This window comes from Oratosquilla oratoria, chromosome 34 (assembly GCF_046742065.1).
Source record: "Oratosquilla oratoria isolate Oo_2021 chromosome 34, ASM4674206v1, whole genome shotgun sequence".
Lineage (NCBI taxonomy): Eukaryota > Metazoa > Arthropoda > Malacostraca > Stomatopoda > Squillidae > Oratosquilla > Oratosquilla oratoria.
In genome coordinates, this window is record NC_134810.1 from 32,601,891 (window position 1) to 32,626,550 (window position 24,660).

Below are 24,660 nucleotides of genomic sequence, written 5' to 3' on the forward strand. Positions count from 1 at the left end.
GGAACACACTGTGCCACGACCACCCTCGTCACTGCAACCACTAGGATAGAAGCCCTTGCAAACAACCGGCGACGATGTGCACTACAATACAATCCAGTGTTGCAATGCAGCGACTGACGCGACTCCACAAGCCCCCCCCGGGGGGAGGGGGGCACCTGTGCACCATCCCTCAGTCCCACTTTGCAAATTGTCGGTCACGTGACAAGTCTTGATCGCACATTCGCAGAGTGCGCATCCAAACACATTCGCAAAACACGCACATACATATTCCCCCAATAATACGCTACCTATTACATCTGATCCTCCTATACCGTGAAAGTCTAACTGTATGAAGCTTGCAGTACCAAACAGCTAACGATCGATACCTTCATGAGGAGCGTGAAGTCTTTTTCATGACAGTTCCCACTTATTTCAGGTGCATATTTAATTTGCCTGGTGTTCCCCATTAAATAAATAAATAAACAAATAAATGAGCATTGTAAATTGCCTAAGATGTGTCAGGGTCAAATTCGAGGCACTCCACTCTCCTTCCCACACGTCACTACCGTCCTTCCCTCTCTCCTGCGGGAGGTGATGTTGGTATGTGTGTGGGGGGGGAGGGTTGTTTAAGCCTCCTTCTTGGGTGATTGGTGCCTACCGTTCTGCTGCCAGAGTCGGAGTCCGAGCGGCATGAGTGCGGCCTCGGTCTGCTGACACCGATCCTCCCAAGCACCTGTGCGTGCTGCCCACCTGGGCTCGGCTCTCCGGGTTCGGGGCGGCACGACGGCCACGGCGGGGCTTCCTCCCGCCGTCTGAGGGGCTCCTGCTCCTGCTGCAGGGGGCGCCGCTACCTCCACCTTCTGGGCTACACGTAACGAGGCGGAGTGTGGCTTTGACGACGTAGGGGAGGACGCCGAAGTAGCGAGAAGGTACTCTTCTCCCTTCTCCTCGCAGTACCGTAGCCAGTCACAGTAGGAACAGCTGCAGGCGGAGTACCAGGTTCCTGCCGACGTCGAGTGGTGGCTGTGGGAGGCGACTGCGGCGGCGTAGGCGGCGGTGTACCCGCGGTAGTAGGCGTCGATAACCGGATTGACAAAGACCTGAGTGTCGGGGACAATACCTGCCATGCTCGCGGCACCGCGAGCTCGCCAGGGGAACACTCGAACTGGGAGGGGCGTGGACGGTGGGTGGGTGATGCCAAAGAAAACCCGTAGGAGAACGGAGATCGAGCCACTACACCACCACCACGACGACGACGACGACAAAGAAGATCTCCTCCTGAGTCGAGGTCCCCACTCACAACCTGGCCATCCTCAGGTACACCTTCGTCAGTAGTCGTCGTCACTTCTTGAGGCACAGACAACCGCGCTCACTTGAAGGGACACCCAACACTCGGCTACGTTTTAAAACTACAACTACTTCAGTCCTAATTCAATCAACAACTTTGGCACCAGCGAAGTCTATCACAGTTAAAGTACACTTATGTTGACGTCAGTAGCGGCAGTAGAAAGTTCTTTGGCGGCGGGGGGAACACGTCTCTGCTGCTGCTGCTTCCTCCGGCGGGTCGTCACACACAAGAACGTCTCGAACTATTCTTTGGTATATCCAGCAAAACTAAATAATAAAATAATTCGGAGAAATGATCCTCTTCGCCCCACACGTAACGTTCCAGCGTCACATTCCTTCCCTTTTTTCCGAAGGCGACAGTCTTAAACCGAATATGGTTAAAATATAATAATAATAAATATATCACGTTATGATCGCTCTGTAGTTAATTTTGTCCCCAAATGTGAGAGCGCACAACCCACGCGCGCTGTCCGTGCACATCAACCACCATGTCACGTTGTGGGGCAATGGAGACCTGCCTCAGGTCTGAGAGGTTATGCTCGCGCGCAGCCGGGCGGCGATTCTGTGGCCTCGCAGCCGCCATCGCCGCAATATATACGCCGCCCCGTACGTCCCAGCAACTTGGGGCACGACCGCACAAGCCTCATCTCCCTTCTATGTCTCAAGAACAAAATTTACTGTGGGTATGGGCCTCGCGTGTATTCGCACTAAGTTGTTTTATTCCCTATTGTAAACCCACGGGTCGTTTGTAAACACAGAAAGTACTGAAAAGCGAGGCGAGCATGGACAGACCCTTCGAGAGCTGGGATCTACCGTGTGCTGACGTAAGCGCAGAGCAGACACGTGAGGTCGGACTAACTACTGAGGACCCTCCTCCATCTCAAGTCCTCCCTCTCCCCTCACATGGTACACACAAAAACATACACAGTACACATACACACACTGTTCCTAAAGGAGATTCACCTTTGAGTCTTCTATATATATTTTTTTTATCCTGTCCCTGTCTCGACATCTCCCCCCCTCCCCCGACACAGTCCGTCCCCTGGTTCCCGTGACGTCAGCAACCCTCCTCCTCCTCCTCCTCCTCCATCACCAACTGACCTCCAGCTGAGCGTCGACTGTCCTGATAACAACGAAATGACAATGCAAGCACTTGCACTCGTATCTGACCAGCATTTTACGTAAGGCCCACAAGCGACGGCCGTGGGTGCAAATGCTCTACAGTGTATAAAATCCTTCCTTGATGATCTGTCTTCAGGCCTCGATACCCTTCGGCAACCCCTATCCTCTCCAACATGACTGTCTTTACGTCTTCTATTCAGTCTATCTGCGTGGAGTGATAGATAGTGTTTTTACCTTGAGCTCAGAGAGCCCTGGTTCGATCCCCGACTATAAAAGACGACACCTCCATGGCTCCCCAACTTCTCTCTACAATGGCGGACATCAGAGGTGCAGTAGACCAGCGCAAAACCTAAAACTCGACACGCTCTCAACATATACGCAACCTTATCAAACCGGAATGAATCACTAGTAGTGTTGTACAGGGGAAGTTTCATCCTCCAAGGGGCAGGCCGGTGGTCCTGCAGTGAAGCACTGAGGCCAACCTCAAATGCCACCCGATGACATGGGTCTAAAGAGAGCGTGTGACTTTGGACTTGGCATGATTTGTCCCCAATGCTGAATGAAAGAGGCTGCCGCATGCCTCAGAGGCGTCACAGTACTGGGGATACTTTAGTACTAGACCCTTCAACACGGTCACTCTCTCCCCTCCACTTCTCATTCCACTTGTTACCCGTCACCATAATAAGAACATAAAAATGAAGGAGACTGCAAGAGACCATAAGGCCTACACTAGGCAGTTCCGTAATGTTGGGAGGGATGCAAACTTCTCTAATGGCACATAAATACATGCAAATCAAAGGGCATTTTTGTAAGCAAGTTAGAGCATAAACCCACCCCACACTTTATCAAAACCCATTCATTGCCTCCGCCCAACTTAGCACCTTGTGGATAAAGGGTCATCGGTATACCCCGCTACACCGCGCGTATTACATATGTAAACAGTGCAGCCAGATGCATTGCTTTCTACTGCAGGTCTTTTTGGTATATTGGTCTCTACTGGTTATCTCTAAATACAGTGAAGGGATCTGTCACGTGAACAAGTGGCACACTGCTGTAAAATGTCCCTCTAACGAGAGGTCTTCTCACTCTGCTGCCGCCAAATGATTCTAACCAGCTCTGCGACGTGCCTTCGGGATCAGGCATGCTGTGCCGGCAACGACGACGACAAAGTAGGGGGGAAGTTAGGGGCGGGGGAAGGGAGGGCAATGGCGTCACAGAGGAGGGGAGGGAAGGGAAGGGAGGGGAGGGTGCAGGTAAGGCGGCATACCTGCACAACACCTGGGGGATTTGACGACGCGGTAATTTTGCACACCGCGGCGCATAACGCAACCGGATTTTTACACAAGGAATCGTGAGCCGTGTCCTTGCGTGTGTCAGAGAGAGAGAGAGAGAGAGAGAGAGAGAGAGAGAGATAGAGAGAGAGAGAAGGGAGACAGGGGAGAGGGGAGATAGTGGGGGAAAGAGGGGAGACAGAGGGAGAGAGTGCAGGGGGAGAGGGAAGAGATAAGATGGGAGAGGGGAAAGATGAGAGAGAGAGAGAGAGAGAGAGAGGGGGGGGAGGGAGAGATGTGAGACAGAGGGGAGAGAGGAGGGAGAGTGGGGATAGATAGATAGAGAGAGAGTGTGAGAGAGGAGGGAGAGTGGGGATAGAGAGGGGGATAAAGAGGAGAGGGAGAGGGAGAGGGAGAGAGAGAAGAGAGGGGGAGAGGAGGGAAAATGGGGATAGAGAGGAGAGGCAGAGAGAGAGGGGAAAGAGAGGGGATAGAAAAGGGAGATAGAGAGGAGGGAGAGAGAAATAGAGAGAGAGATAGAGAGAGGGGGGGAAGAGGAAGGAGAGTGGGATAGAGAGGAGAGACAGAGAGGGAGAGATGGGAAACATAGGAGAAAGAGGGTAGAGAGGGGAGAGAAGAGGGAGAGATGGGAGACAGAGGGGAGAGAGGAGGGAGAGAGGAGGGAGAGAGCAGGAAGAGGGGGGAGAGAAGGGGACAGATAAGAGAGGGGAGAGAGGAGGGAGAGGGGGAGACAGGAGGGAGAGAAGGGAGAAAACGGGAAGAGGGGGGAGAGAAGTGAGAAGGGGACAGAGAAGAGAGAGAGAGGGGTGAGAGAGGAGAGAGGGGGGCAGAGAGGAGAGAGAGAGAGAGAGAGAGAGAGAGAGAGAGAGAGAGAGAGAGAGAGAGAGAGAGAGAGGAGAAAGACAGGAGAGATATAGAGATATATATATAGGAGAAAAACAGGAGAGATAAATAGAGAGAAAGAGGGGAGACAGATGGGGACAGGGGAGAGAGGGGAGAGGGGGAGAGGAGAGAGGGGAGGGGAGAGGAGAGAGGGAGAGGGGAGAGATGTGAGAGGGGAGAAGAGAGAGGAGCGAGGGAGATGGGAGAGGGAGGAGAGGGGAGAGAGATAGGGGAAATGGTAGAGAGGAGAGAGAAGGGGGAGTGAGGGGAGACACACACACACACACACAGAGAGAGAGAGAGAGAGAGAGAGAGAGAGAGAGAGAGTGAGAGAGACGTGAGAGGGCGAAGGAGAGCGATGAAAGGGAGAGAGGGGAAGAAAGAGAGGGGAGAAATAGAGAGCGGGGAAAAAAGGAGGGAGAGAGGGAGGGAGGGAGGGAGAGAAGAGAGAGAACAGGGAGAGAGAGAGGGGGGAGGAGAGAGGGGAGAGAAACGGGGAGAGAGAAACAGAACCCGACGAACGCAATTCTTTGTTATAATAATTGTCCAGATTCCTAACCATCCCATGCCAAGTCGCGTCTATGAGGAACATCTGTTCGACTTTCAAATCTGATCTCAACATATGTGATGACAAACGGTACAGGCTTAGTTAGGATAATGTTAAATGAACGGAACAAGCCGTTAACATTCTGGTTACTTTCCTAATAGCCCTGTGGATCACAACAATAAACTCATCCTCAAGAGAAGAATCAATGCTGATAATTATTCAATATACCTCGTTTATGCTGCCATCCTTCATTCTAACTCCTTTAACAGCTCCACAACGGCACCTAAGCTACGGCGCGATAGGGTCCTCACCCAAGGATACAAGCGCTGTAGTTACTGGCGATGCGATGCACATGTCCCTTCACGACGGCGGGCAACCCCCAACTTGATGGGCTCAACAAACCTGGAGGCCGTGCGGAATCGCGACCCACACAAACTTGCACATGACACCTCCCCCCCCCAACACACACACACACATGAAACAGACGAAAGGAAGCTACAGTGATCATTTAAATAGCGAAAAAATGCTTAGATCGCGAAGATAAAGGGCTTCAAAATCTAGTAAAAGCGCCCCACCACCATCGCATGTACAAAATCGTTTGTTTCAGGCAGAGCAACATCTATGGTGTCTCATCGGACTGGAGAGGGTTAGACCCTTTGCTGGCAACCTGCCACCCCCCCACCCCCACCCCGTGGCACAACCTCCCTCCCACCAACACCTGCAGACCTGCCTCGAGGACTTTAATATCGAGGCTACGGGAAAGCGAATCTAAACAAGAAAATGTAAAAAACAAGAGAATCCGGTAACCCCGGTACCTTTGAATTCGGCACCGGTTTCCGTTCCAGTACCCCCACCGACTGGATAACGGTATGGAACCCCCCCCCCCGTTTATCTAGGCTCCTTTTCAGATTGGCTTTCTCCCCACCCCTACCACCCAGCAACCCTCAGTGTGCTGAAAAGGCTTATTTGGTATGCCGCTTCTCGCAAAGAGTCAGTATTTACGTTCTTGGTCCACAGGAATATGCAACAATCCTGCTGACAAGTCCGAACACTTCCATGAGTTACAATTGATCGAATAACGGTTACTCAGGCCATGTCGGCCGACTCCAGTGCCACAGATGTGTTGTATAGGCGCTGTGGGCTGACCTACAACCACAGGTCGACACAATGTTTAGACCAAGGATGGGTTGGTACCAAGTCCCATGACCTTGATCAACTTTGGTGAGACCAACAACGCACGGAACGGCTTAGCTGTCATTGTCCCCGAAGACAAAATCCCTACTCTTCCTGTGCCGCCTGTCCAAATATGGCCACACTTGTCGCTTCTTGGAAACAATTTTCTCCACAAATTCCTTCAATACCGAGGCGCCGCTCCATTCACATAAAAATAAAAAAGTGTGGAATTCCCAAGAGATTTTATTCAGGCGAGGCTCGAGCCTAAACCTTAGCAGGGGTCTCGATCCACCTACATCTTACTCAGGACAGGGACCACTCCCTCTAACGAAGAAAACCACCTGGCCTTAAACACAGACGAATCCACCCAGGGAGTTACGACCATTCCGGGAGGGAGGCAGTTGCCACAGCCACAGGGGGCCTTCCCTCCCCCTCTCCCCACTGCCCCCCTCCCGCCCCCTTGGCCTTGAAACTGGGTTTGCACACTCTTGTACACGTACCCACATCGATCAATACTTGTGACAAACCTGATCTTATACTGCTCCGGCAAATCCTGAGCCGCCTTATATAAATGTGATAGGTGAGATGGGGGAAGGGGAAACAAGGGGTCAATTTCATGTCGAACAAAGTTTTCGAACGCTCACACACTATTTTCGGGCACCCACTACAAAAGAGGTTTAGTAAGCCGCTACATATCGCATCCTGAAGACTTTTTAACACCAATGACATGTGTGTGTGTGTGTGTGTGTGTACACACACGTGTATATATACAGTGTATATATATATATATATATATATATATATAATATATATATACACACACATGTGTGTATACGAGTGTACTGTACGTGTGTGTGTGTGTGTGTGTGCACAAGTAAAGGTGTATGTATTTTGATATATGTACCTAAAACAATGTACACAAATTGCTAACATGTGTATATAATCAACATACCACTTCAAAAACATTACACATACAACGTAGCTACGTGAAATTAAGAACACAAATTGCTAAGTATACGTTCAAATGCATGAATACACGTTAATACTACACACACACACCAAGTCACGTGTGCCTTTGGAAAAAGTCTGCACCGCCCTTGTACGAAGAAACCTAAGAGTTGACTTAGGAGACAAAGCCAGGCAGGCAGGCAGGCAGCTTTTTCCGAGAAACGAATCGCAGCTTTCCTTCCATCCATCCATCCATCCATCACTCCTCCTGCGGCCGGCCAACATTTTTTTTTTGGCGTTGCAAAGTTCATCCCCACGACGCCATTATTGGTCTACTTCACAGCGTCGGGGGGGGGGGGGGCGAACAGCAGTAGCCGAGGATATGCTCGCGTTCGCACGCTCAAAGCGCACGGGCGCATGCTCAAAGCGCACCCGGCACCGGCCAGCCAGACCAGACAGCTAAATTGATTTTTATCGCGAATAAATGCGTCCACCGCGAAGTTAAATCGCTTCGAAATTTTGCGAAACTCCAGCCACCTGGCTGGATCTCCGGTCACGTGACCATGAGCGAATTATATAAGCGCGGGGAAGGGGGTCAGGGGGACTCCAGGGGAGAGGGAGACACACACAGACGGACAGACAGACAGGAGAGAGAGAGAGAGAGAGAGAGAGAGAGAGAGAGAGAGAGAGAGAGAGAGAGAGAAGGGAGCCCACCATGGTGGGGGCAACTTGTTTAAAGAACGATAAATGATGAAAAAAAGGGTGGATGGAGAGTCAGAAAACACAAATGCAATGAAATGTTCATCTCTTCCTTACGTATTCTCTTCCTGTGGTTCGCACGCACGCACGCACATTCTCAACGTTCCCATTTGGATGGATGGATGGATGGATGGATGGGCATAAAACAATGCAGGTGATAGGCTGATGGAGAGTGGGAGAAGCTTCAAGAAAAGATGAAGAGAAAGAGAGAGAGAGAGAGAGAGTGGGGGGAGGGGAGGGAAGAGGTGGGAGGTGAAGGGAGAGGGCGAAGGTGCGAGGGAGGGTACAGAGAGGGAGGGAGGGAGGGACGGAGGGAGAGGGCGGAAAGGATAGATCCAGGGTGTAGGGATGGTATGGAGGGAAGGAGGGAGTGGGAGTAGGGGAAAGAAGGTATGGGGGGAGGGGGGAGAGAGTGGGAGGGTGGGAATAAGGGAAAGAGGGTCGGGGGGAAGGAGGGGGAAGTCAAGTGAAGGACGTAGAGATGAAGGGGGGGGAGGTTGATCTGCAGGGAGAGTCCAAGCAGACAGTAAGTCTCCCTCCGTGGTCTGTGGAGAGTTTGGTAGATGACGGGGAGAGGGTGGTTGGGGGGGGGGGTGAAGAACTAACGGAAAGAAACAGCAACGAAAGCGAAGTAAAACCGGACAAATATATCAAAGGAGGGAGGGCAAATATACCAAAGGAGGGAGGGAGGGCAAATATACCAAAGGATGGAGGGAGGGAGGGAGGGAGGGAAGGGCATGATAAGACATGAGGCGTGACGTGAATGGGGAGCAATGGGGTTGGAAGGGAGAGGGAGAGGGAGAGGGAGAGGGAGAGAGGTACAGAAACGGATGGAAGGAGGGTAAGAGGGGAGGAGAGAGGGAGCGGGGAGAATGACGAAGAAACGAGGATGGCACTCCATACACCAAAGAGGTGTGTGTGTGGGGGGGGGGGTTGCTGGAGATCGGGTCTCTGAGAAAATAAACACGCAGGATACGATTGCCGGGAGCCAGCGATAATGGGGAGGAGGAGGGAGAGGAGGAGGAGGAGGAGGAGGAGGAGGAGGAAGCGCAAAGGGCAGCATGGCAGGCACGAGAGGTTAAGCCTGGGATTATGATCTGGACGAGAGGAAGGGGAGATGGAGGTGAAGGGGAGGGGAAGGGAAGGCAACGGGTGTGGAGGAGAGGGAGGGAGAGAGAGAGAGAGAGAGAGAGAGAGAGAGAGAGAGAGAGAGAGAGAGGGAGAGAGAGAGAGAGAGAGAACAAAATGGAATGTGATGGAGTTTAAAGAGATGGAGGCTTGAGCGACATGAGAAATATTAAAGCACACACGCACATACACACAGCCACCCCTTGCAGAGGCTCTCCAACACCACAGCACCCAAAACCAAACTGGAGAAAATGGACCTTGTTTTCATACTCATATGCGCGCGCGCGCCGTTATCTATACCACTGGAAAGTTGAACTTATCCTGGATTTCTGCTCAAGTACATCTGGTTATTGGCTGATCTATGAAATCTACTGGTAATTTCCATAAGTATAATCCATGAAGTTTGTAGTTACTTTATAATGGCAGACAGCGTTCGCCAGGGCAGTCAAGTGGTTAAAAGTACAGTCCTGAGGTGAGGTGGGGTGGGGTGGGGTAGAGAGAATGGCACCGGGTGGTCACTTGGCTACGCGGGGACGTCTGGGAGGGCCTGGGGTGGAGGAGGAGGAGGAAGAGGTGGAGGGAGGGAAGAGGAAACTGCCCCCCCCCCCAGCAAACGCAAAGAAGTGCCATGTGAGGCCAACTACTCTGGGTAGAAGTGAAAAGTATGGAAGAAAGAAAGGAGAGGAAGTAGGATGAAAGAGAGAGAGAGAGAGAGAGGGGGGGCAGAGATGGGTAAGGGGGAAAGGGGAGAGGGGGAGGGATGGGTAAGGGGGGAAAGGGGAGAGGGAGAGAAGGAGGAGGGAGGAGGGAGGGAGGGAGGGAAATGGGGAGTGGTGGGAGATATAGTCACAAAGGTAAAGAACGAACCTTCCGCAAGTGGGGCCGGCAATGCATTTGTGAGGGGGAAGAGAGAGCCAAGAGGAGTGGAGGAGGAGGAGGAGGGGGGGAGGAGGAGGAGGAGGAGGGAAAGGATAATGGTGGGGGAGAGGGACCGGAGTGGTAGAGGGATTGGGAGGGGAGAGGGAGGGGAGTGCAGAGGGAGTGGGAGGGGGACACTGGGATGAAGCCCATGGAATGGCTTATACAACGGACATCAATACAAATCACGTGTTAACTGACCTATGCGCCTGCGTTAACTCATACACGTGTGATTCACCATGGTCTTGGATCACGTGTTGGACTCGTGATCGACAGCTATTTCCCTCCCGGAAGAGAACTCAGAGCTTATGTATGGCCGATCTATGGGTAATGCTGTGACCTTACACACCCAACTCCGCCCGCGGGATTCGAACCCGGATCGCCGTAGTGGTTGCCGGAACTCTATCAACCATGCCATCGAGTGTGTGTGTGTGTGTGTGTGTGTGTGTCTGTGTGTGAGAGAGAGAGAGAGAGAGAGAGATTCACCCCGGTCTTAGATTACAAGTTAGATTTGTTACTGACAGTAGTTACCCTCCCGGATGAGAGTTCTGAGTTCACATATGCCCCCATATATGAGGAATGTTGTGACCACCCCACAAAAAAAAAACATATACATACATATACCAAGGCTTTTTCCCCCTTACAAGGGAGGTAGCCAAAAAGGGAGAGAAAAAAAAAAAAAAAAAAAGTGCTGGTTCGTGGTAAAGCGATACTGAAATTTTCAGTACTGCATTTGAACCAGGATCACTGAATCAGCTGTCGAGCGCGGTATTAAACCAACATCAAATAATGTGTGTATGTGTGTACACAGGCACATACAGTGAGCGCATAAGCACGTACATGTTTATTTTGGCCCAGGTGACGCGTTGAAATGTTTGTTTCGTGCATGTGTTACCTCCTCGTTTCTGGGCACCCGCGTGCGAGCGCGCGCGCGCTTGAAAAGATTGCAGGCGTTCAATCTTGCAGCTGCGTGGCGTGTGTGATGAAGAGAGAGAGAGAGAGAGAGAGAGAGAGAGAGAGAGAGAGAAAAAAAAAAAAAAAAAAAAAAAAAAAAAAAAAAAAAAAAAAAAAAAAAAAAAAAGGGAGCAGTGTCAACTCCCTTGTCGTGGCTCCGATTAGAATCAAATACTCCTTGGGAGGAAGGAAGGGAGGAAGGAAAGGTGGGAAGTCACGATACGACGGGGGCAATAACTTCACCCACTGACCTGCGTGACGACACCCATGTAAGGATTACTTTCTGGTCCCCCATTCCCTCCCCCGGCCAGGAAAGAAAGAAAGAAAGGAAAAATATCTTTTCCTGACTAGCACCCGTCCCCCTCCCCACATCGGTCAACCTGAAGCCACACACACCCGCGTTGTCCTGTTGGTTCCCACAGCTCTCCCTCCCGATCTACCAACTGACGACAACGCTGCAACATCACGTGGCGACAGAACTACGAGTATTAATTTTTTTAAATTTAACGGATTTCTATCGGTCACGACCGCGACAGGGCAACCCACCAACTCTATACGACTTCGTGACACGTTCGGGGAATACATCACGACCAACCTACAGAACATGGGCGTGTCAGGTGAGGTGTGGCATTACATCTGGACTGCTATAAAATGTAACTGTGCTCCTCTCGTGTGCCCCACTCACTGCCTAAATCAAGAGACTTCATCTCCTTGCTCTTAGTTGAGGGTGCAAAGCCTCAATACCCACACACGCTCCCTTTTGATCGAGATCTACGGAACCATGATCGTGGGGTATGAGGTCACCAACTGCCCAAAGACGACAGTGAAAAAGGGGGCCATGGGAGTCCTTGATCAGCACATCATGTTGCACCACACCGTTTGCGCCATCTAAGTACAAAGCCATGTGTGCCCGTATCCATCACCACCTGTCATTCCCATCCATAAAGTTGTCTAATCGTTTCTTAAAACAACTGATAGTTTCAGCGCTTACTACATGGTTACTAAGTTTATTCCATTCGTCGACCACCCTATTAGTAAACCAATTCTTGCCTATTTCCTATTTAAATCTAAATTTGTCCAGTTTATAACCATTATTGCGAGTCCTGCCCTATTGCGAGTCCTGCCCTGTTGTTTTAATATGATGACCTTGTTTGCATCACCCTTGTTAAAGCCTTTGATCCACTTGAACACCTCTATTAGATCACCCCGCACTCTGCGTCTTTCCAGAGAGAGTAAGTTAAGGTGCCTAAGCCTCTCTTCGTAAGGTAAATTTCTTCCTATACGGACTCTCCAAGTCAAGACGGGTGATGGAGAACGCCCTGAGAACACTCTCCAATAGGCAAGTTTCGCAGTCTTTCGTCATAGCTACCCCCACTTACATCCTTCAGTTCTGTCGTTATTCAGGCATATTTTTGCTACTTCGACATTCTAACCACGTGCTCTTTGGGCACCTGGGGGCTATTTTGGAGACTTTGTGCGTGCGACTTCTGGGTAACCTTATCAGATTAACAACTTCTTCCTATGGTGAGGGCTTCCTCACACTCCACCAATGTTTTGCCAGTGCAATCCCCCCTCCCCCCCACAACAAACAGATGCCAGGCCAATCTCCCGGCAAAAGCACAAGAATTGTCAACGTCACAAGGAGAGGCTACTCACCGCGACTTCAAAACCATCTACGCTGTGCACGGGCAACTGCTTTCTTACCTGCAAATAAAAAACAACGATCAAGACCACTTTACAAGGAGGTTACCTGTGACAAACGAGAAAAATATTTGTATTCATAACAATGTTCAATTACACTTCGAAATAAACAAGACGCCGGAAACAGTACTAGTTGGCACGAGATCATTTGGAGAAAAGTCGTGAATACACAAAGAATTAAACATTCAAAGAGAAGCGAGTGGAGAATAAGAAAAAGGGAAAGATTAATAGTTGTATTGAAAGATAAATTAGACAAATGATAAAATAGAGTAGACGGAGGCGGAATGGGGAATGTAAAGGGAGCGAAGGACGGAGAGGGGAACGGAGGAATAAACTGATAAAAAAGTAAGAACATAAAAGAGTATGTATGTAAGCCTGTCGGCGGTGAAAATGGGAAAAGGGAAGGATCAGAGAAGGGAAGGCGACAGAGGAAGAGGAAGAGGAGGAGGTCCCCACTTCCTAAGACAAGAGCACAGCCTCAACGAAAACACCGTCTGCTACGATACGAAACAAGAACCTCTGACAGGGTCTCGGAAGGTCAGACACCTCTCCCACGTGCACGTGAGAGGGGGGGGGGGCGAGTGTTCCTTACGTAACGGCTCAATACTTGAGCGGCTGCATCACAGGCAATGCAGGTCGAGCCTCCTGACAAATTCAAGCCCTCAACGACATGTAGCACCATGACAGGTGGATACGGAGGAGGGGAGGGGCAGGGGGAGGAAGAGGAGATGGAGGAAGAGACAAGCAACAGCAGCTGTGTTGGCACCAGTTGCCCTCATATAACGTACCATATCACCTGCATCCCGTGGCCCTGTGCCAACGAGGAACAGGGGCCGACTGATCTTACCCCACTCGCCCTCCCATAGACCAGGTGACCGAGGCTGGCCACCACCGGCATCATAAAATGCTCACAAATAATCTCCACCGGGCACTATTGCCAGGCCCCGTACATCACAAGGCACGCCAACCCTTCGAGTCGCGCCCGAGCCAACAATGCCAAACATTTCCCTGAACAAAACAAAACACTCGCCCGATAGGAACCACGGACGACACGAACATTAATCCTGAAAGTGGTGTAGAACCCTTTGCATTCTGCCTAGGGCAGTGGTTCCCAACGGGTGTGCAGCGGCACCAAAGGGTGCCGCCGTGAGATCAACTGAGGGTGCCGTCGAAATTGAGGTCAAAAATAAGTTTCGTATTACCGACTCACTCTGTCATCCATTTTTGTTCATTAAAGCAGCGTCAGTGTAAAGGTGAGTATTTTCATATTATCCAGGGACAAAATTTTGTTACACTGATGTTGAATCAACAAAATACTGACATTCTGAAAGGCTTGGCAAGGGTGCCTGCCTCAAGCCAGAAAAGGTTGGGAACCTAACCTGGCCTAGGGCATTCTTTTTGAGGAATTACACCCCCCCCCCGGTACGTGAGAACATAACCCGCAGAATACGCATGGGGGGGGGGGCTCCGCTGACACAAGACCAGCTGGTGGGAGCACCAGTGCCACCTGTGGACGTCCCCTCCAGCTGGCGAACAGGATCGGTGCCAGAGGCGAGCGGTGACGGCACCCTCAGGCCAAATCAGGGTTAAGAGACTCGATCGATCGCAACACACACACACACACACACACACACACACACACACACACACACACACACACACACACACAAGGACCACATGCAGCGACCCCCTCCCCCTCCCCATCCCCCTTTCGGGCAATCTAAACGCAAACGTGCATTTCCTCTAGCTGAACCAAAAGGTGACGTGCGACCATTTTTCTCTCTCTCTCTCTCTCTCTCGACCGTACGAACGTAGCTCTTACCACGTATTTTATATTTACGTAAACACACACGCGCGCGCGCACACACACACACAGTGCCGATGTTATGGAAACCCTAGAAAGAACAAGATGAAACAGAATAAACCTTTCGTCCCCACCTACACCCTATGGTCGGGTATGTATACCAACTAGCAAAGGAGCATAGGCGCACGGAAATAATGATGATGATGATGATGCGACAACCTCCTCGCCCTACAGCCGATGCAACCCAACTCGACCCAAGACGCTCTCTGCTGCCGGCACTACCCTCACCCACGACGAGCGGCCACCACCCGCTCCTCAATCGGAATACCATAGGAGCCATCAGGGAGAGACCGCGACAGGTATTTCACAACATATTAAAAAAAAAAAAAAAAAAAAAAAAAAAAAAAAATAATAATAATAATAATAATAATAATAATAATAATAATAAAAAAAAATAAAATAATAAAAAAAAAAAAATGCCCCAATCAAAGTATACCTTAAATGAACCTTTTCATTCCAAATATGCAGTTCTTAGGTTTATTCTTGACTACTCCCAGGCAATTTTATTCATGGGAAAAGACACTCCGCACTCAAAGGGTTCGGTCTTGGAAAAAAACAATGACAAGTCTCACACTAGTCCTCTGGTCTGATGACTTTGAGCAGCTTACAACAAAATAATTACTTGAAGAAACTCTTGCCAAGGCAGTGCGGCACGTGTGTGTGTGTGTGTGTGTGTGTGTGAGAGAGAGGGAGAGAGAGGGAGAGAGAGAGAGAGAGAGAGAGAGAGAGAGAGAGAGAGAGAGAGAGAGAGAGAGAGAGAGAGTGTGTGTTTGTGCGCGCGCGTGGTGAGCAGGTGCATATGTTCGTGAGCGCATATGCGTCTACGTGGGTATACACACGCCGGCCAATAACATGAAACTCACAAACAACTGATTCAAATAAAACAGATGCTTGCAACATTAACTGATTTTGTAAGGGAAGGCGAAAACCCAAGGAAACCCTCCACACACGACGAACATCGGCACAAACACACGAGGTCCCCAGGCCTGCAGGCCTCGAGACCTCGTGCACGTGTTGCGATTACCCCTTATCTATCAGGAGGATGGGAGCGAGTGACCGGTACGTACTATTGCTCTAGGTCAGGGCTTGGGTCCAAAGGTGGTGGCGAAAAGAGGAATGTATGTGTTGGGGGGGGGGGAACGAATGTCATGGGTACCTTCTCCCTCCCTCCCTACGGCACATTTCTTCCCTCACACACACAGAGCAAAAAGTGACACCTAAGTCGGTAGCAACGTCAAAGTAAATCCCCATATATCCACCCGACCCTCCGCATTGTCTGCCTCTTCGTCAACGCCCACAAACGTCCTCCCACTCCCTCCCTTCCTCCCCCGTACCCTTCATGCATCCCCTCCACCCCAAGGGTGGTGCCCATAAATCCCCTCTTAAATGTCCCGCCATGACTGCTTATTCCTTACATTCCTACTCATCCAGTTACTATCTATCCTTACGATGCCTGGCCAAGCTTTTCTTAGGCGGAGTTCCGCCACCCCCCCCCCGGACACACGGCGACGGCCTTTACATATTTTGTTCTGGCGGCGGCTGACGATTCTATTCATAATCAGGAAAAGCTACCGAACTAGGCTGCATCTCGAGAAGTTCCGGCACCAAATGCTGACGACTGGCTTCGTTCTCTCTGCCATCCCTTTCGCGATCCAAGAAGTCGTGCGTGCACAGCTGGATAAGATAGCCTGGCGGCAGCCATAATAAAAGAGATACATGTGAACAAAATCGTCCCGTGTTAGAAATGATAATAAAATAAAACGAGCCAACGGAAAAGGTCCACCAGGAACGGAAGGGGTCATTAGCTAAGACCCAAATACCCAAGATTTGACCTTACGCCGATTTCCCTCCCACTAATAAATAAGTGACCGAGAACAGTGACAACAATTAATTATTCGTCCATCGAGTCCCAAAACATAAGATGAACGACTCGTCCAATACCCGGAGGGAACCGTGAACACCCAAGGAACAGACGGCATTTCAGCCGAACAGCGAGCCCTTACAGTGACGCAATCAAGTTTTTGTTCTACCAGACGCCCGGACCAAATACATCAACCCAACAAATTGCACCACAAAAAAGTATTATAATAACAATAAAAAACTAAACAAGATAAAGAAGTTCTTTCGTAAATACTACTGCAATAGCTGACACTTGAGCGAGCACCATGCATAAGAACAGCGACAAAAAACCGCTTTGTCACACGAAAGTGGTCCTACGCTTCAGGCATGAACCCAACTTGACCCCCTCTCCGAGGGCCAAGCCGGCACCTGACCCCAAGGTGCCACGCCACTATCGACATGGACGGGGTAGGTGCCGCAGCCAGAATGGGCTCAAACCTAAGTGCCAACCAAGCTCAGTGGCACTCAATCACCCATCTCAGCTCAGGACTTGCCTGTGAAACGCTCAGTAACAGAGACCAGACCAAACCAACCACACCAACTCATGGACTGTACCATGCGTTCGTAAAGCTACCACCAACAAGGATTACCACCACCACCACCACCGCCGTCGCCGCCCCGTGACGGGAATTTTTATAACGAGTGAGCCTCGCCTGTTGCCAAGAGCTAGCTTGCTTGCTTGCCTGCCTGCCTGCCTGCCTGCCTGCCCCCGCCCGCCTACCTGCTTGCTTGCTTGCTTGCTTACACGTTCTCCCTCCTCTCCTAATCCCCTCCCGCTTCCTTCAATCTCCTTCCCATCCCCCTCACATCATCCCTTTCCTCTCCCGAAAAGCCAGAGTCACTGAAATCACCGTCGCTGGCAAAAATGACCGTCTTCGTTCTCTCTTTCGTCGGTGTCGTCAGTCATTTCGGCATTTACAGGACCGTGACACACACAGGCACTGGGCTGGGGCTTCTGTTCCTAGTGTCAGTTTCCCGCTTCCTGTCTTGTGCATCCAGGCGAGAAACAAAATGCCCCACGAGCTCCGTCAGGACTTGTTTCCTCTGGAAGTAGTCAACTACCATTTTAAAAACCGCTTGGGGTCGGTCAACGGAATGAATCTCCTGCCAAGGATATAGCAGGTAGTCCTGTTCAATACAAAAGTACAATATTCAGTTGGACAAAACCTAAGCAATGTGTTGCATGTCTGTCAACTGGCTATTTTGTTGCATTTACCTGCGCGCGCGCGCGCACACGGTCTCTTTCAGCATTCATGTTTTGATAACATATATTAGTTGTAGAGCCCTGTCAGTCAGCCTTCACTATGGCGTCGTACCAAGGTAGTTCGTGTGCAAGGGGATCGGGATCAACCGTGACCCCCTTCGGGCCAGTCCTCAGCTGCAAAATATCGTTTCTGCCAGAACAAAAACATATGAAGTATACCATTGTATTGAAGGTTGTTGGGCTGGTCGTCCTACCCCACGTTGGGCAGCCTGGTTGAAGGCAAACTCTGATCGAGAGTTGGTTTTATTTAGCAATGAATGTTGGGCGCCAATGTTATGACAGGAATCGCGTTAAGGGCGAGAAAAGGGGGAGGGAATGAGCCGGTGAGGGAGGTGACGAATTGTGCGTTTCAAGTTGTGTCCCAAGGCGATCTGTTTGCGGTGGAGGGGGGAGGAGGTGAGAAAGCAAGGAGTCAGTGAGCCAGGCTCACAGTGATGCTCCGAGGCGATCTGAATCTTCAGCGCGTCGTTCAGTCTTTATAAACGGGCCTGGTGACATGTGCTCTTAATTGGCGTGAGGTCAAAATCGATGCGTGTGAAGTCGAATGCAAAATGTTCTTACGCTGCTGACTCATGAAGACAGGAGACATGGGGGACTGGTACTGGAAGTGAGTTCCTCAGAGTTCAGTGTTCATCATCACGTGGTCAGGCGAGGCTCTGGTTGAGTCATCGCTGGGACTGATGCTGGTACTGCACGTGAGTTCCTCAAGGAGGCTTTGTCCCACCCGTGGGCCTCAAGGAAGCTTTGGTCGATCCGACGCAGCCGGGTGGCGCGAGCGTGTCCCATGGGACCTCTTTGCAGATCAGCAAGGTCGTGGGACGGTGAGGTGAGGGAGGAGTGCTGAAGACTGTGGAGTGAGGACTAACAGTGAGGGCAACTTCCTAACAAAGCTGTTAGCCTGTTTATCGAAATGGACGCCATGTGAAGACGAAGCCTTCATCGGTACGACGTTTCGCTTGTTATAGACTTATCAAGTACATGATTAAACTGTAACAATCGAAAGCGTCGTACCAATAAAGGAGGCTCCGCCTTCACTTGTGGTATCTATTTCGATAGACTTGTCGGCAACTGCTAATTTCATACAGACTACTTAATTGCCTCCCCAGCCGACTGCCTTTGCCCTTAAACTTAACCAACACGAAAACTCCCTCTATAGATTTAGTTCTTGCTAACGCTAGGCGATTTTATTCAGCTCAAGTCTGTCCCCTCTTCCTACTTTGCTGAATAAAATCATCTGGCGCCTACCATAAACAGCCTGCATTAGGTTCTGGATTGAGGAAGAGGGAGGAGAGAAGAGGATGGTTATGGAGAAGCCCGAGGAGGAGCGAACGGCCTCCACCACCACCACCACCACCACCACAATCACCACCATGTCAACACTCACCCCTTGCCCCCACATCCCAGACTTCTTGTCGCCGGTCTCCTGAGGTTCCTACAATCCCCACTACCCCCGACAACACTCCCTACTCCACCTCCGCCGCCAAATCCAATCTGCCGAGGACACCCGATACTGGAAGCGGCTTACGCAAGCACGGTGGCAAGCAAACAAGCACACGCCGGGATGGGTGACAAAACATGGCATACTGTGCCCACACACCCACAAACACACACTGTGAACACTAAGAGCGATATTCATTCTGGCTGTCGCCAGGTTATTTAATTCAGCATGAAACGAGAAAACGCCTTCCCACATTCCACTTAAGACAAGTTCGGACCAAACCCTCGAACGGAAAGATCAATTCCTGGCGATTTCATCAAATCGAGGGAAACCCCTGCTATGCTCTCCAGAAACAAGAAGTCGAGATACAAACGAAGTAGTGAGGACATTCGCACTTGCCCCGTCGTATACCAAAACATGCATACGTAAATACTTTTGCCATTGCCACATTGATCTAATTTTCTTTACAGGTATCATTTTTAGCGTAAGAGAGCTACTGCAAATTATCTTACTCAACAACGAAAGATAACACAATTCTGACAATCTACGAGTCGTCAGGTTCGGATGACCGCAACATGACAGGCAGCGAGAGAGTTGATCAGGTAGGCCGCGAGTACAGAGAAAACGTGCCTGTGTCTGGTGGGGAGGGAAAATGGCGGTGGGGCAAGGAACACCTATGATAGCCATGTGGCCGGCAGCGGGACCTGGGACGTATACGATACAAAGACTACCCTCCCCCCCCCCCCCGGCACGACCGCCAACCATGTCACGAGTGTAAACCGCTTTGTCCGTCTTGGTGCGAGCTGACTGACACGCGAAGAGTGAGGGCAGAAAAAGACACAGGAGGAAGCAACATAAGGACAGAGGAAATGAAAGAATAAGGAAGAAATTATGAAAGGAAGGGAGAAAAGGAAGGAGGGATGGAGGATGGCATTGGGAAAGGAGGATAGGAAGGAGACAAGGGACATGGAGGAAAGGAAGGGAAGAATGAAGGCAAGATGGATAGAAAGAAGGGAGAAGGGTAGAAAGAAAAAGAAGGACGGAAAGAAGGAAGAAAAGAAGGAAAGAAGAAAGGAAGAAAGATTGAAGGAACATAAAACTGGAAAGCCAGTCAGGTTCGGAAAACTGGTTGGAAGAGAAGAAAGGCGCAACGGGGGGAGGGGCAGCAGCAGCAGCAGCAGCAGCAGTGTGCATGACATGCAGCATACAAGCACCGCGCATGGCGGAAGTCAGTTAGCCAGCCCTCCCTCCTTCCCCCTCCCGAGCGCAGAGGCCTCCTACTTGCTTTGATGAATGCGCGTGGCCTTTTCTTCAGCGCATAAACACGGCCGGCCCGGCGGCCGTCCGTGTTGGCAGCCTACGCGAGGCGGCGACGGACGGAGTCGTCGGTGCTGGTTGTTGTTGTTGCCAATAAAGTTCCCCCAACACCGGACTCTGATTATAACAAAGCAACTCATGGGGTGCCCGACATTGTAAACGACCATATACAATAATGTACAGGTCGTGTTGGTAATTTCCACAACAATAACAGCAGTCGAAACGAGTATAAACAAGAAATAAATGATAAGTCTGTGATCCACTGCAGGACCACCGGCCTACTCCCCGAGGGGACGTTACGGCCTTTGTCACGGTGGCCTATACCGGCCTGGCAATATTGCATGTACGGCACGAAGTGCGTGGGAAGTGTCAAGGGCACTGCTGGATTAGCTGTTGTTGCGAGTGTAGTCTGTAAACAAAGTAAACTGCGCGCGCGCGTGTGTATGTGTGTGTGTGCGCGCGGCATGCGACACTTGAGCTACCGTCTCTGATGTCCGTCTTTGCAGAGTATGGGCCAGTCCGGCACTGTCCTTGGGGTAGGATATCTGCGCCCGAGACGGGAACGCTAGCCGCCTGCCTCTCTCTCTCTCTCTCTCTCTCTCTCTCTCTCTCTCTCTCTCTCTCTATATATATATATATATATATATATATATATATATATATATATATATTCCTCCAGGCTGGGGTAAAACCAGGACTCTCCACATTCACAGCAAGAGAGCTAACCATTATTACATGTTGGCTCTTACTTAACGAGAATAATAATTACTGTTGCCTCTAGGTTCATTGCTGGAAAACCCGTAGCCTCACAGCAACAAGCAATGGTCGCCGACCCCCTCAAAGACCTCTCTGGGAAGAAACGTTAGAATTCAGTCATTGTGTATTAGTGTGGACCTGTTTGGCACCGACTGCCGGTTGCCAGCTCTCCTTATGCGGAAGGAGAAGGAGAAGGAGAAGGAGAAGGAGAAGGAGAAGAAGAAGAAGAAGAAGAAGAAGAAGAAGAAGAAGAAGAAGAAGAAGAAGAAGAAGAAGAAGAAGAAGAAGAAGAAGAAGAAGAAGAAGAAGAAGAAGAAGAAGAAGAAGAAGAAGAGAAAAAAAAAAAAAAAAAAAAAATGATGGATCTTTAGCCTGGTCCCGGGATCAAGAACCAGCCACCCCGGTGCAGCACCACTGCCAGATGGAGGTGCGGGTGCTGCTGACACAATTTGAGGACCCGCCCGTCTAGTATGAACATCACCAGCGGGTACCCACCGCCAATCCCTAATTTGTACATTAAGTCCACCACACTTCCCTTGGGCTGTAGTAGTCATGAACATCACCTTCGGGTGCACAACATGGTTTTGTTACGATTTAGAAGTAGAAAATAGTAAAAGAAGCTTGTGAATAAGCAAAGGATGATGAAGATGAAGAAGAAGCTGATGATGGAGAAATAATAATAGAAGTAGAAAAACACGGACGTGTGTGTGTGTGTGTGTGTGTGTGTGTGTGTGTGTGTGTGTGTGTGTGTGTGTGTGTGTGTGTGCGCGCGCACGCGTCCCACCCTTTCCTCTTAGTCGTCTGGTCTTTCTCCCTTCCCCTTCCCCAATACGTCAGCGTCCTTCCGCTCTCCCACGAACCTGACAGCGCCAGCCAGAAACAGTAGACGCTTGCAGAGGCCGATCCGCAGTACTATCAGCAATAACCTGAAACTGCTACAGCTGCAGCAGCAGCAGCTCTAACAACGGAGGACGTGATACTCTTATCACAAACACCTCACTCACACCTGCAACTCTCAACCCGCTACCCCGTCCCTCCTGGGGGTTGGTTGCCACTCCCAATTCCCTCTTCCAACCCGCTCTACCTCAACTGTGGTACTCCCCCAGGTAGGCGTAGCTCCTCCTTGGGGATCGGTGCCATCTGCGTAGAGCTGATGGCCAGGGGTGGTTGCTGCTGATTGGCCCCCAACTCTCGGGGTTGGGGGGTGGTCCCACGACTGCGATGCGGTCACCACCCAGCACTTCTAAGCTACCAGAAGAGGCTGGACGACCGTGTTGTGAACAGCTGCCCAGGATGTAACACTTCACCCCATACCATACAACACATAATGGAAGACTGCATTATACACAATCATGCACGCAAACAACACAACATACACTCTATAAAGGATTTGTGGGAAAACCCAGTTTCGGCTGTGGCCTTCCTTGGGGAGACGGGACTGCTCGGACAGACAGTCTAGGGAACGACAACAACGACAACAACAACCTCAACTGTTCACGCAAAGGGGGAAACTATATCGAGAATGTCTGTCTGAGAACTCGAAACCCACAAATCCGAGGATAAGAGCCAACAAGTTGGGCCACAGGACCACCATGTCTCCTATTCCCCGGCCCTAACATTTTGATGGCCGTCTGATCTTGAGTGGGCACCTCACAGCCCAGACCTAAGCCCCCAGATTTCTTTCTCTGGGACTAACTTAAAGACAGTGTGTGCGCAGGGAGACCCGGGACCATCACAGAACTCAAGGACGCCATCAGGGAGAAGATCAGAGCCATTCCTCAGTCAGTTTTTAAGGACGTCATGGACAATTTTGTGCTGCACCTCAAGAAATACACAGAGCTAAATGAAGATCATCTAGAATAAGAAAGAAAAAAGTGCAAAGACCCTCATGTTTTGATATGATGTTTTAAACACAATAAACTAGTTATCACCAAAGTTTCATTCAATTCTTGCTTGAAAATTAAGAAACGAGGCCTATAGATTTTTTAAGGGGGGGGGGTCACTCTGTATACACAAGCTCTGAGTTCTCATCCGGAAGGGTAACATCGATAGACCACGAACCTAGCACGTAGTGAATCACTCACTCACACACACACACACACACACACACACACACACACAATAGGACAATGTATCGCCACATGTTACAGATATACGGTTGACCACGTAACTGGGGCCAATATGAAGACCTTACACAATCAACAGTGTATGGGCAATATTGGAGAACAAACAATACCGAATCAATGCTACGTCAACAATACTGATCGTGTTGTGGCCATACACGTGCACTTTTCGCAAGTTTTATCACACGAAATACGAAGAAAACACCTGGGCGGCCACGAGATTCTGTCCGCATAGAAACATGATTAGGATAAGAACCTCATATATAATATACAAAGGTACAATTGAGACACTTGTCAACCCAACTCTGGTCCCTATTGTTCCATTTGTGTGGCCGACTGAAGCTGTTGCGCTTTCACCTTACATACGGGAGAATGTGGTTTTTGTTTGTTTGTTTGTTTGTTTGTTTGTGTGTGTGTGTGTGTGTGTGTGTGTGTGTGTGTGTGTGTGTGTTTTCACCCTAGAAGAAAAAGAACAACAACAAGGAAAACATGAAGGCGAGCAAGAAGAGTAAGAAGACGAAGTTGTCAGAACATTACAACACCAGGGCATGTGCACATCTACTTAGGACCAAAGATATTTTCGAAACAAAGCTACAAGGAAGTTGTACCATCGTCCATTATCGTTTGCACCCCTGGCATCAGATGCACAAAGTCATTTACCCTATGGTCCATACTACACGAAAATCGAGCTGCTGGCGGTACAAGGCCATACCTTCTGAACTTGCACAAGCCCATGAGAAACACTTACTTGTCACCTTCAGTAAAGGTAAAGTAATCAACAACCAACCACTCACAATTTGACAAGAGGCCGGCCAGCTGCAGACGGTCGAGCGTCCCGGCGAGAGGCACTCTCGGCCGTGCCAGTACCAAGGGTAATGGTGCCTAGGGCCTGTCAGACCGCTGACCTGGGCGTCATAGCAGCGCCAAATTCTGATTCAAGAACCAGCGAAGGTAGGCGTCGATACGCAATCATCTGGTGCCCCCCACAAAGAAATAATATCCATGCCAATAAGATATTCTGGTGAATTATCAAAACCTCTCACTAAATTACAGTTGTTATTTTTTTCCCTAAAGAGAAAATCGTCTTTCGTGAATCTATTATTATTCTGAAATGGCGGCGTTCTGTGACTGCCGAAGAGATATTTGATTCGCAGGACGTAAACTGGCCCTACGAAGAATGAAATATTTTCCAAGTTACCCCCCCACACACCAACCCAATGGCACTTGCTGTATGCCCAAGTCTCTTTTG

The 24,660-nt window shown here is 50.1% G+C and overlaps 1 protein-coding gene across 4 annotated transcripts in view; it reads right to left on the bottom strand.

Annotated features, from left to right (window-relative positions):
• The window catches only part of LOC143018169 (uncharacterized), a 296,948-nt gene that overhangs the window by 97,961 nt on the left and 174,327 nt on the right, over positions 1 to 24,660 (bottom strand). The window contains exon 1 of one of the 4 annotated variants that reach the window (XM_076173334.1): positions 638 to 1,891. The exons of the other annotated variants lie outside the window; for them this stretch is intronic. Within the exon in view, the coding sequence (XP_076029449.1) occupies positions 638 to 1,106 (469 nt within the window). The 5' untranslated portion in view covers positions 1,107 to 1,891. Of the gene's footprint in view, positions 1 to 637; positions 1,892 to 24,660 lie in introns of those variants that run through there. 4 annotated transcript variants of the gene reach the window in all.